At 38.0% G+C, this 13,433-nt stretch overlaps 1 protein-coding gene across 8 annotated transcripts in view; it reads left to right on the forward strand.

Moving 5' to 3' along the window:
* RAB3C (RAB3C, member RAS oncogene family) overlaps nt 1–13,433 on the forward strand; it is a 365,186-nt gene that overhangs the window by 66,935 nt on the left and 284,818 nt on the right. The window contains exon 1 of one of the 8 annotated variants that reach the window (XM_086361824.1): nt 3,347–3,537. The exons of 2 other annotated variants lie outside the window; for them this stretch is intronic. In XM_086361824.1, the coding sequence (XP_086217950.1) occupies nt 3,520–3,537 (18 nt within the window). In that variant the 5' untranslated portion in view covers nt 3,347–3,519. Of the gene's footprint in view, nt 1–3,346; nt 3,538–4,147; nt 4,362–10,903; nt 11,104–13,433 lie in introns of those variants that run through there. 5 more of the 8 variants (XM_086361831.1, XM_086361832.1, XM_086361823.1 and 2 more) reach the window with 5 other exon arrangements.

Raw genomic sequence — 13,433 nt, forward strand, 5'->3', positions numbered from 1 at the left:
CTATTTTTCATTTAACCAACATCATCATTACTAATTAATAATTAATTACCCTGGTTCTTGGCTCTGTTTGGGCCAAATAAATTATACCTACTTAACTCATTGAGAGCTTTCCAGGTGGCTCAGTGGTAAAGAGTCCATTTGCCAGTGCAGGAGACATAGGTTTGCTCCCTAGGTTATGAAGATTCCCCTGGAAGGGGAAATGGTAACCCACTCCAGTTTTCTTGCCTGGAAAACCCCATGGATAGAGGAACCTGGTGGGTTACAGTCCATGGGGTCGCAATGAGTTGGATATGACTTAGCAACTGAGTACGCACACATTTAACTTTACTTGACAGAACCTTACTGGAGCTGATGTAGACAGGGACTGATAACAAACAAAGTGAATAATAGATAAACCAAAAAAAAAAAAAAAGTGAATACTTGTAAATAACAAATAAACATAGGATTGCTAAAAGCCAATCAACAATGAATCGTGATGTTGGACAATGAAAAGAAAACTAAATCCAAAGACAAAAACCTAAGAGTTCTCATCTCAGCTATCTCTCTCATCTCTGAGATTCTGGGTAAGTCATGCTTTCTGGACCTTAGGACCTTTGAGCCTGCTCTACTTTCTAATGGGGGACATGCTTAAGCTACATACTTTGTGACATTCACTGGTGGCCCCTTTGCCTTCACTTAGCTCTCTTTTTAAAATTTTATTTATTTTAATTGGAGGCTAATTACTTTACAATATTGTAGTCGGTTTTGCCATATATTGCCGTGAATCAGCCAAGGGTGTACATGTGTCCCCCATCCTGAACCCACCTCCCACCTCCCACACTTAACTGTTTTGCCTTTACTTAACTCTACTTTGCCTTTTAAATCTTTTAAACCCCAGATTCATATGGAACTGTAGAAGGCTTCCCTCTTTCCTTATTTCCTCAACAAGAGTCAGACTTTTCTAACTTTTGGGTAATTCCTTGATTCTAAGGCTTTTTGATGGCTGTTAAATTAGAGAGATCCCTGGGAGTGGATGAATTTTAAAATTATTAGACATTTACATTTCAGTAAAATTGCAAAGAGAAAAAAGCAAGATTTATCTTATAGTTTTCCCAGGTGGCACTAGTGGTAAAGAACCACTTGCCAAAAGAGATGCAGTTGGATCCCTGGATTGGGAAGATCCCCTGGAGGAGGACGTGGCAACCCACTCCAGTATTCTTGCCTGGAGAATCCCATGGACAGAGGAGCCTGGTGGGCAAACGTCCATAGGGTCCCAAAGAGTCAGACACAACTGAAGCAATTTAGCACAGCATGCATGCCCTGTAATAGAAATTACCAGCTGTCTGTCAGTCCCTATTCTTTCCCAGCAGTCTTCCCTTGTGGCTCAGCTAGTAAAGAACTGCCTGCAATGCAGGAGACCCCAGTTTGATTCCTGGGTTGGGAAGACCCCCTGGAAAAGGGATAAGCTACCCATTCCAGTTCTTCCCCATTAGCCATTTTATAAAACTCCTGATTTTCAGCTGGGCACAGGTTCACCCAGAAGAGGGATTACATTTCCCAGTCTCCCTTGCAAGTATGTATGATCACAAGATGAAGTTCTAGGCATTGTAAATATAAGAGCAGTGGTGTATTTAAAGGGATACTGGGATGCATCGTTTTCATCATCATTTCTTCCTTCTTGCCAGCTGGACTGTGGATGGAAGAGCTGGAGCTCCAGCGGTCATCTTGGGAATGAAACTCATAGATGGTGACCGATAAAGTGCTTTTTTGACTTTAGGGAGATAACTGAGGTCCTGTCCATTTTTGTTTCTTTAGTTTATCACTGGCTAGCTTTTTTTCACTCTCTTAACCCACTTACATAACCAACGAAGGCAGGAGAAACAAAACAGAATTAAGATCCCCTTAACCTTTCACAACTCTCTTTTTTTTGCAGCTCAATTTTCAGGGGTTCTTGGTTTACTCAAACAATAATAAACCCATAAGGTTTCAACATTTGTAATATTTTAACATGTTCTGTAGTATCAGACCCTGAATTCTGAGAGTTTCAGAAGGTGATCATGATAGTACAAAAGATACAGGAAATTCTTTTGAAGAAAGACAAGCTCTATGTGGCTCTGCAAATTCTTATCATTAAATGTCAATAACTATTTGCAGAAGGCTTATGTCTAATAAGCAACTGAAAAATATATTGATATTGGTTTTTACCTTTTAATTTTATTTGTTATTAGTTAATTTAAATGAAATTGCTCTAACCTTCACATAACCTCAACTGTGAGGGGAGTTGTGCTTCAACTGTGTTTTCTGAGTAGTTATAAAAACTATTTACCTAGGTGATACCACATTATATTTTCATTGATTGCAAGAATTGAAAACAGGTCTTAGATTTCTTTCTTTTTTTTTTTGAAGGCAAAACAAAAAGCACAATCTAAAATTAATAGAACATTTAAAACATGGTAGTTTCCCAGTACACTGTTATTGCAATATTGAGTCAGTCTATGAAGTTTTGAGATTTATACTTTTGAAAAATTCTTACATATGAAAGATTTTAAGGCAGTATTTCTCAAATAATGGCAAAGGAGCACTGCATCAGAATCTCTAGGGTGTTTGTTGAAAATGCTAATTCTCAGACTCCTCGGTCACATCTAGTGAATCAGAATCTCTCCGCATGCCTTGAGAATACGAATTTTAGCACCTTCAAGAGATTTTCAAGCACATTTAAGAACCTCTGTTCTACTGCTTTGTCTAGTGCAATGAAGTTTCAAGCTGTTTTTGCTGTTGTTACTCCCATATTTCTGTCAGTATCAAGTTCATTCCTTCTCCATTCTGCCTCCAGTAATTATTCTGACCACAAAGTGAAAGGCAAGAATCATTACTGCACTGATTAACATTCACTCTTGGGGGAAAAGGAGTTTTTAGATGGGTACAGAGAATATGGATAGTCACACATATTTGTCAGTTGAGGGGAAGGTAAGTGTAATACAAGTACATTTTCCAAGATTTCAAAACCATTTTTGAACCAGCCAGGGAGGAGTATGATTGTAATGTAAGGAATGACTCTCTGTTGAAAGGACAGGATAGCTTAATAGAGGTCTCCTATCTTGTTCTGTGACGGTGTTTCTGGGCTCTGGTGATGAATGTGTTCATTTTATATGACTTGCTTTGGGTAAATAACCCAGTCCCGTATCAGCTCTCCAGCCTTGGGCCGGCAGAGGTTGTGTGTGCGCTCTAATGACGGTGGACGGTGCCCGGGGGAGGGCCTGGGGAGGGGCTGCCCGGTGCGATCGCTCCCCTGGCACTTCCTAAGACTCCCAGTTCTTTCTCTGCAGCCGGTACTTGAAGACTCCAAGCTTTCCCCTCGGAGGAAAAAAACCCGTCTATCTAAATCAGCTGTACTCTACTCTCTTCCCTCGTTTCTCCCTCCGCCGGGCACCACCCCCACCCCTTCCATTGTGTAGTGCGTCTAGCTCGGCTTCCTGCGTGAGACCTTAACCTCACTTGGAGCAGGAGGGATTACTGAGAATTTCGGAACCTTGAGTTGCAATGGAGCTGTACGGAAAGGTAAGCAGAAGGGAGCTCCTCCGCCTGCTCCGCGTGAAATCTCGCTTTCATGGACTTTGTGTGTGTGAGTGTGAGTGTGTGTGTGAGTATACTCGCGCGCGTGGGCGCCTTCTCAGTGCAACTGTGTGAGTAAACCGCTTTCTTTATGTGTGTACCATTCATTGTCGTTCTCCCCCGCGTTTGCTGAATGAGATTGTAAAACCACCCTACTCTGCCTATGGAAATGTACAAACTTTCCCGATTGGGAATGGGGAGGTGTAGGGCGGAGAGTTCCAGAACACAGTGCAGGTTTCGTTTAGATTGTAAATTAGCACAAGGTAGTGCGTTTCCTAACCAGGAAAATCACAATCTAGCTTCGGAAGCCGATAGGTAGCAAAGAAAAATCTCCAGCTGAGATGAATGAACTGAGGTCACTTTCGCCTGCACCTTGCGAGGAAATAGCTCGGGAGGCTGAGAGCACTAACAACCAGGAGCGAGTCCAAAAGAGAAGGGAGGCTCCGCGGCCGAGTCCTACTGGAGAGGCAGCCCGTTTAAGTGCTGGCTTGCCGGGAAATGTAGTTTACTGCTCCCCGGTTTGCGGAGAAGCTCAGCTAGGCTAGACTACAACTCCCAGGAGCACTCGGGGCTCCGGGCCAGTACGCGTGTGCGGCGCCAGGAAGGGACAGCTCCAGTGCTGATGTTGGAGCCGGTTAGCGAACCCCGAGTGCAGAGTGGAGCGTGAAGCGCGCGGGCTGTGCACGCTTGACCGGGCGCCCGAGCCAGCACTGTGTTAGCCAGGGAGAAAGGACACTTTGCGAACAATGAGACACGAAGCTCCCATGCAGGTGGGTCTATATAGAAAGTGTGGCCTCGGGAGGAATTGAGAGAGACGCTTTCTCCCTCGCTCCAAGTACAAACTGCGCCCGATCTAAGGGAAGGTCTTAGGCAGCCATCCGCCGGGACGCGGTTCAGACTTGGTCCTGGGGACAGAACCCCGCTCCGCGGGGCTGTGATTGGGGCTGTTTTGAGGAGGGATAGGAGTATACATTATCTTCCCGGGCTCCACAAGGAGGATAAGAGTGTCTAGAACGTCAACCCGGGCAAACAAAAGTCAGAGGAACATGCCATCTCCTATTGGTATTGATTGTTCCTCCTGTCTTGCCTGGTTCGTGATCACGGGGCAGACACACCAGGTCTGGTGTTGCGAGCTGTCTGCTGGAGTCGGTATAGAGCAAATTCCGCTTAATTAAGAGCTCTCTAAGAAAGGAGAAACCAATGTTAGAGTCCCCAAAGTCCCTTTCTTCAATTAGGGTTCTAGTAATAATCAGCAAACACTTAAGGGCTTCACTCTTCCCAGAAGTATGCAAGCCCTTTATCTGTGTCCACACTGGTTTACTCCTGCGTTTCAGAGACTGTCCTCCAAGCTTTCCTGACTACTGTGCCCATTTGTTTTCCGTTCCGATTCCTGTTTAAGTCACGTTCTTATGTTTGCTTCCTTTGACTCCCTGCAAAGGTGCCTCTGCCTAAGCATCGTGCTTAAGTTCTGTTTTTAAGTAAAGATGAGTGATGCTTTCTCGTTTGTATGTACAATCAGTTATTACTAACCATCAGCCTGTGTTCATTATCAAGGAGAGTGATCCCATTGCGTAACAGAAAGGCACTTTATGAATGAATTGAGAGGGAATGGAACACACCGTTTGGAACGTGTTGTCTCTCTTGAGAACCCACCCCTGCTGCCAAATCCAGCAATATAAATGTTTGACTTTAATTTGAATTTAAAGGTTTTCCAACTGTTTTTCCTCAAAAAATCAAGAGCTTTAAACGTATGCGTCAATTTACTTTTCATTTATGGTGTGGGTTATGTATGGCTTCTCAGGTGGCTCTAGTGGTAAAGAACGAGTCTGCCAATGCAGGAGATGTAAGAGACGCGGGTTTGATCCCTGAGTCGGGAAGATCCCATGGAGAAGGGTATGGCAACCCACTCTAATATTCATTCATGGGTTATGTATATTAAGAGATGTTGACTGTTCAGTGAAAAAAATTTAACTGTTTGTTGAAGCATTATATTAATGAAAGCTCTCAAATTGCCTTATGAGTTACTGAAAACTTGATTTGTTCCAGAGAACAGTTGGCCTGCTGTGTATCTTCTAATACCTGTCTTTGTGACTTAGTTTTTCATTATAGACCTGATGTGAAAAGAATCTGGACAGACAATAAAGGTACAGGCTGTTGTAATCAAGATGTATTGGCTTATGATAATTTCCCATTACTGGAGTTACTGCCAAGAGCCAACTGGCTACATTAATCATATTTGATTACAAGTAAACATTGACAGTAGACTTTAAAAGTAGATTGTTAGTATTCAACATTAACCCCATATATGCACTGAAGTCTTTATGTTAAAATAAATTACTAACAAATTGATCACAGTGCATCTTGATTTTTATTTTCTTACAGTATTTATTTTCTTACAGGTATTGCTTAGACTGTTCAGAAGGGTCATCAAAATATTACAGAACTACATGAAATTAGTGTCCTAAGAAATATTTTAAATCAATTCATATCAACTTTGTAGTAGGCACTGCAATTCTAAAATTTAGTCAGAACTTTAATGAATAATTAGTATAAAAACGGGTAACAAAATTAATTTGCTTCTGCAGTTATTTTCATATTTGGGATGTATTTTATTCATTAACTTGGTTTTTTTAATTTAAAAATTTTAATGCCCAAATGCTGTATTGAATAACATGTACATTAAAAAAAATAAAAAACTTTTTTCTGTAGTATATTTAAAGCACATTTATTGATTCAGTTTACCAAGTAAATTGTTGTGGTGGCCAACTCTCAATTACTGTCAGGTTTTCAAAAATATATAATGATAGGAAGAATAAAAACTATAAACATGCTTTATATATATGGCAGATATTGTCTTAGCACTTGCACTTGTGAATCATAATCACATTCCAGATGACTTTGATATATGAAAATATAATCAGATGAATAATTGACATTTTTTCCATTTAAAGACCAAACCATATCATTTAAAATGCTAATTTACTTTTTATATTTTCTTAAGTCAAAGAACCCTTTAAAATTGTTCAATATATTTTAAAAAAGTATTTATTGTGCCTTTGTACATAGCTTGGTGCTCTGTTCAGTATAGCTGTCTTTGATATATGCAAATTTTCTGAAGAATATTTCTCTTTGAGTTGATGCAAAATGCAGGATAATAGCAGTAATAGTCTTTGCTGTCTGTATTTCCAACTAAATAACCAGGAATAGCATTTGGTAAGTGTTCCACATGATGGATTACAATTTTAATGCAGGAGATGGTCATTTTGTGTTTTTTCCTTTAGTGCCTCCATAAATCCCGAGGACCAAATGAAATGGGGAATAGCAGTGCTCATGACTTAAGGGCAACACTTTCATGAGCAAATTATCATTTGATTCAGGAGCCTGATTGAACAAATTCCAGTTTATCTAGTGCTTTGTCTGTGCCAAGCACTGTGCTTTGCAGTCAGATCTATGTGTGTGCGTGTGTGTGTGTGTGTGAGAAATATAAAACAGTCCTAGAGGTCACCATTACCTTAATTACAGGCAGATAACTAGAGCTTTATATGATTAAACAACTTGACCAACACGGTAAATTCAAAATTCTGCTAGATCTCTAGGAAGCCCATGTTGTTTCTGCTATTATTTTGGGTTCCTTAAGAAGACACAAAAAGGTGATATAAAGAATGAGTGCCATGTTGATTTTCATTTGGATCAGAAAAAGGAAAATTGTTTCTTCTGTTTATAAAATTATCTTATATAAACTAAATCAAATATTTGAGAAGGGTCAGTGTTTTAAAAATGGCTAGCTCTTTGTCTTCCTGGTTTAAATTTCTTATAGCTTTACTTACACTCTCCAAGGACCAAAGTGGAGTTCATTGTCTGTGTTTAAATGCTTCATCTTCAGTTTTGTTAACCACAAGCTTTCTTCATGTAAGTGTGAAAGTACAGAGAGCCCTCTAACTACTTCAGTTCAGTTCAGTCGCTCAGTCGTGTCTGACTCTTTGCGACCCCATGAATCACAGCACGCCAGGCCTCCCTGTCCATCACCGGCTCCCGGAGTTCACTCAGACTCACATCCATCGAGTCAGTGATGCCATCCAGCCATCTCATCCTCTGTCGTCCCCTTCTCCTCCTGCCCCCAATCCCTCCCAGCTACTTAGGAAACCAAAGAAAAACAACTACTCAAAGCGTGGAGCGGTGTGCCAAAAAAGGTCGTTTGGCTAAAAATGAGGAAGATTGAAGAAAGAGTATGCTGAAAGTGTAGAAAGTGTAGGCTGAAAATGAAGTTGAGGTGGAAAGCACGATAGATATTAAATACAGCCATGCTGTATAACAACAACAAAAAAACTTAGAAACAAGACCTAAGTAACGTTGTTTCATTTGTCTGTGAGAAGTCCACAGGCAATCTTGCATTTTATTACTGTTGAATTTCTACCACATCCAACTTCAATTATGATCCCTTTATCTTTACATAACAAATGGAAGTTTAGTCCTCATCCCTTACAGAGACGGAGAAAAGCCACAGTTAACACTGGAGGAACAAGAACTTCTTTCTTGCTCGATTTGAGCAAATTCCTCAAGTATCCATCTTTCTTCTGTAAGGGAAAGTGGAGGGTAGAGAGGGAAATTGCCATAAAAGCAAATTTCTATGGTGTAAGAATGATTTTCCATTTTCAGTTTAAAGAGTTGTGGAATCATTACATGGCATAACCACAATTTCCCCCTGCCATTTTAAGCTTATATTGGAACTGCAAATTCCTTTCTTGACCATCATATTCCATATGCTAAAAATTGAGTTTTCCTGGGAATTTATGAGGAGTTGCACCGCCTAAAAAAGATGTATTGGTTAAAGGTCATCCAACAGTTTTCTACATTTATCATTCACTAATAAGTTCCAGAGCTTCTAGGGGAGCCCTCTTAATAGATCATAGATTTTTACCATGCATACTATGACCTGTGAAGATGAAATATTTTAGGTTTATTTGGAATTATGTAAATTTTTAGCATTTTTCATTTGTTTATAGTTTTTGAGATACTTCTATACATTGAGATGCACGAATATTAAGTGAATAATTTGATGATTCTTAATAAGTAGATACACCTATGTAATACATACCTATAAAGATATAGAACATTTCCATTCAACCCAACAAGTTCCTTTATTTTACTTTCTTTTTCTGGTTAATCTACCGATATAGTAAGATCATCATAAATTAGTCCTGTTTATTCTAGAACTCTAGATAGTTCTGTAAAACATACAAAATGAACATATTGCAGAATATATAGAGTGTACTCTTAAGTCTAGCTTATTTTGCTCATTATAATGTGTATGGAATTCATTCATGTTGTTGCATGTGTCAATAATTCATTTTGTTTTATTGACACATTATACTGGTGTATCAATCTGCCTTTTAAAATCTATTCTTCTGTTGATGGATTTCGAGGTAATTTCATTAGGGGCTACTATAATGAAGGTTATAAATGTTATCATATTGGTCTTTTTATAGTAATATGTTTTTATTTCTCTTGGGTAGATACCTAAAAGTAGAATTGCTGAGGTGAAGGAAAAGTCTTTGTTTAACTTTGTAGGAAACAGTCAAGTCTCTAGCTAGAATGATAGTACCATTTCATATGCTCACCAACAGTGTGTGAAATTCTAGTGGGTTCACATCCTCAACAGTGTCTGGTGTCAGTGGCCTTTTAAATCAAGGCCACTTTAATTGGCGGTTGTGGTGTCTCATTGTGATTTGTATTTCTGATGACTGTGATTTTTAGCATATTTATATGTTTACTGACCATTTGCCTTTCTTCCTTTATGTAGTGTCTGCTTAGCCTTTTATCCATTATTGGGGTTGTCTTTTTATTATTTAGTTGTAGGAGATCTTTATATAGTTTTTTTTTTTTAATCTGTTGTTTATATATTTATTTATATAGCTTTGAAACTAGTTCCTCAAATGTATTAAAATATTCTCTGCCAGTCTGTGCCTTAAATACTCATATCTTATGAGTGTCTTTTGATGAGAATTTTTATTTTAATGAAATTTAGGTTATTAATTTTACGTGGTATCTATATCTGGATTCTGTACTTTCTTTGATTTATTTCTCTAAACTGTGTCCTGAGACCTTACTACATTTATTTGTTATTTCTAGTGCTCAGTCACTCAGTTATGTCCGACTCTTTGCGGCCCCATGGACTATAGCCCGCCAGGCTCCTCTATCCATGAAATTTTCTGGGCAAGAATACTGGAGTGGTTGCCACTTCCTATTCCTGGGGATCTTCCCAACTCAGGGATCTAACCCAAGTCTCTTGCATCTCCTGCACTGACAGGCAGATTCTTTAGCACCATCAATTGAAATCCTTAAATTCCTTAAGAATTTCTCCATAAGTGATTGTATGATTTGCAAATAGAGGCAGTTCTTTCTTTCCAAAGACCTTTTTTTTTTTCCTCACTATTTCTTATTCCACAGGATAGGATAGCTAGTGCAGTGTTGAGAAGTGATGAGCAGGTATTCTTATCTTATTCCCAGTCTTGGGGAGAAGCCATCTTTCACCATTAAGTATGAAGTTAGCTGTAATTGTTTTATTGTTGGTGGTATAGATATCTTATCATACAGAAGTTTCTTTTGAGTCCTAGCTTGCTGAGAGTATTTGTTTTCAATACAAGTGGGTGCTGAATTTTGTCAAGTCCTTCTTCTGCATCTATTGCCATGATCACATGGTTTATCTCCTTTATTCTGTTGGATTATACTGATTGATTTTTAGTTAATCTGACATTCTTTAGATAAAGCCAGTTAGTTATTATATATTCTCTGGATGCAATTTGTAATTTGTTGTAGATTTTTGCCTTCAAATTCAAAATGGATATTAATATATGATTTTCTTTTAATGCCTTAATGAGGTTATAATATAGAAGTTATGCAGACCTTATAAAACAAGTGAGAAGTGTTTGGGAATTTGCTGTTTGAATGATTTTGTTGTGTAAGATTGATGTATTTTATTGCTTAAAGTGTTTGGTAGAGTTTATCACTGAAGCTATTGGAGCCTGGAGTTTTCTTTGTGGACATTTTTTTTTTTTTAAACAAATGACACTTTTTTGATATACAAATATCTCTATCATCCAACTACCTACACTCTCATGTCCCTATCTCCCTTTAGCAGAATAGCCTTCTCCATACCCCATGCTGAGATGTCTGTGGCCTTTCTGGAACATACCAGTAAATTATGTTACATAACGAAAGAGCCTTTGCAAATATAAGTCATGCTATGTATTTTAAAATAAGATTGACCTGATTCTCAGGTGGGTCCAATCTAATTACCTGAGCCAATAAAAGCAGAGAATTTTCTCTTGCTGGAGTCAGAGAGATGTGGCAGAAGGGGAAGTCACAAGTTTGAAGCATGAGGATTGTTGGCCTAAAGATAAAGAAGGCTATATATCAAGGAAATAGGGACCTCAGTCCTGTAACCACAAGCAACTGAATTCTGCCAACAACTTGTAAAAACTTGGAAGTGGAATCTTCCCCCAGAACAGTCAGGTAGGAACCAGCCCAGCTGACACATTGATTTTCATCTTGTAAGGCCTTAGCGGTATGAGCAGAGAACCTAACTAAATTACCCTGTGTCCAGATTTCTGACTTGTTAAGTAGTGATTGAGCGTTGTCTTAAACATTCAGTATCACTGCAGGAGAAAAGTATTTATGCCTATATAACATTTTCTATTTCATCTTGGGTTGGTTTTGGTAAATTGTGTTTTTCACCTAATTTTTCAAATTTATTGACATAAAATTGTTCAAAATATTTTACTATCTTTTAATTTCTCTAGATCTGTAATGATATCCCCTCTTTGATAATATAAATTCTCTTTTTTCTCCCTACCTCCCTTTTACCAGTCTTACTAGATATTTATCAATATTATTAATGTCTTCAAATGACCAACTTTTCCCTTTGTTAACTTTTTTGTTATTTATTTTTTATTTTATTGACTTGGGATTTAAAAAAACAACTATGTTCTTTATACTAACTTTAATAGAACCATTTTGTTTATTAGGCTTCTTAAAGTAGAAATTTAGATCACTGAGTTTAAATGTTCCTTTTTAAGAATAAGCCTGGTATTTACAATGATAAATCTCTAACAACAACTTTAGTAGTTGACTCTCACAAATTTCTGAGTGTAGTATTTGCATCATATTTTATTTTAAACTATTTGCTTCTTGTGATGTTCTTCTTAATCAATGGGTTTAGAGATATATTGTTTAATTTTCCAAATACCTGCATCTTTTCCAGATAGTTTATCAACATTGATGTCTAATTAAATCCTCCTGCTACCAGAGAACATATTCTTTAAGATTTCAGTCTTTGAAAAAAAATTTAGGCTTGTTTTTAGGCTAGTGTGTGGTCTAACTTCATGAGCATTCCATGTGCTCTGTGAATGCTCCATGCAACAGTTGTGAAGTGTAGTGGTATTGTGTTGTGTTGGAATATCATGGTATTGTATGGTGTTGCTGAGATCATCTCTAACCTTACTATTTTTTGTCTAGTTATTCTATCAATTACTGAAAAAAAGATTTTAAAATCCCCGATTATAGTAGTCTTTCAGTTTTTTTTAGTCTTTCAATGTAGCTTTATATATTTTGAACTTCTTTTATTAAGTGCACTGCTGCTGCTGCTAAGTCACTTCAGTCATGTCCGACTCTGTGCGACCCCATAGACGGCAGCCCACCAGGCTCCCCCGTCCCTGGGATTCTCCAGGCAAGAACACTTGAGTGGGTTGCCATTTCCTTCTCCAAAGCATGAAAGTGAAAAGTGAAAGGGAAGTCGCTCAGTCATGTCCGACTCTTAGCGACCCCATGGACTGCAGCCTACCAGGCTCCTCCATCCATGGGATTTTCCAGGCAAGAGTACTGGAGTGGGGTGCCACACACACATATATAATTGTTGTGTCTTCCTGAAAAAATTTCCTGGCTTTTGTTATGAAATCTCCCTTTATATTTTTAGCAATGCTCCTTGTCTTAAAGTGTATATAAATACACTCTTTCTTAATAGTGTCTCATGCATACACTCATACACACATATATTTATGCCTCTGTGTGTATGTGTGTGTGTGTGTATAATATGTATATAGTCCTATTTTTACTTTCAACTTATATGTAACTTTATATTTAAAGTGTGAATCTTATGGTCTGAGTATAACTGGGCCTTGCAGTTTATCCAGTCTAGAAAGTATCCTTTAGCTGGGATTTTTCCCCATTCTCATATGTTGCGTTTATCAATATGATTGATAACCAGCATTTAAAACCAGCATTTTGCTCTTTGTTTTGGGGTCAGCTCAGGGGTTTGAATTAGCTTCTGAGATACGTAAATTTATACTTTTAACCAAATTTGAAAGATATTTAGCTATATGTCTTCAAATGTTTTTCCATCTCATTATCTCCTTCTGTTTTCTTCTGAGACTCCAATTACATGTATGTTAGACTTCAGGTATTGTTCTACAGATCACTAGGCTTTTCTTTATGTTTTTTTCTTTCTCTTTGTCAGTTGTATGATTTCTGTTAATTTATCTTCAAGTCATTGACTCTTTGCTATCATCTGCAGCCTTTTGTTAAACCCATTGAGGAAATGTCTATTTCAGTTACTGTTTTTCCTTTCGGGCTCCATGTTGACTTCTTTTACATTAGAAATATGTTATATTGCCAAGTGAAGATAGATAACACTCTCTAGGGAAGAGATATTTGAATATTGGAAGAGCCTATAGTAGGATTAATTTACAGTATTGTGTAGAACCAAGAAAGCACAGTGAGCCTTTTATAGAAAAAGTGATAAATATAAATAATATTAGTGCTTTGATTATTCCTTATAGATTTCTGGG

Source organism: Bos grunniens, chromosome 20 (genome assembly GCF_055505025.1).
Source record: "Bos grunniens cultivar Pamir isolate PY7600 chromosome 20, Bosgru_T2T1.0, whole genome shotgun sequence".
Classification (NCBI taxonomy): domain Eukaryota; kingdom Metazoa; phylum Chordata; class Mammalia; order Artiodactyla; family Bovidae; genus Bos; species Bos grunniens.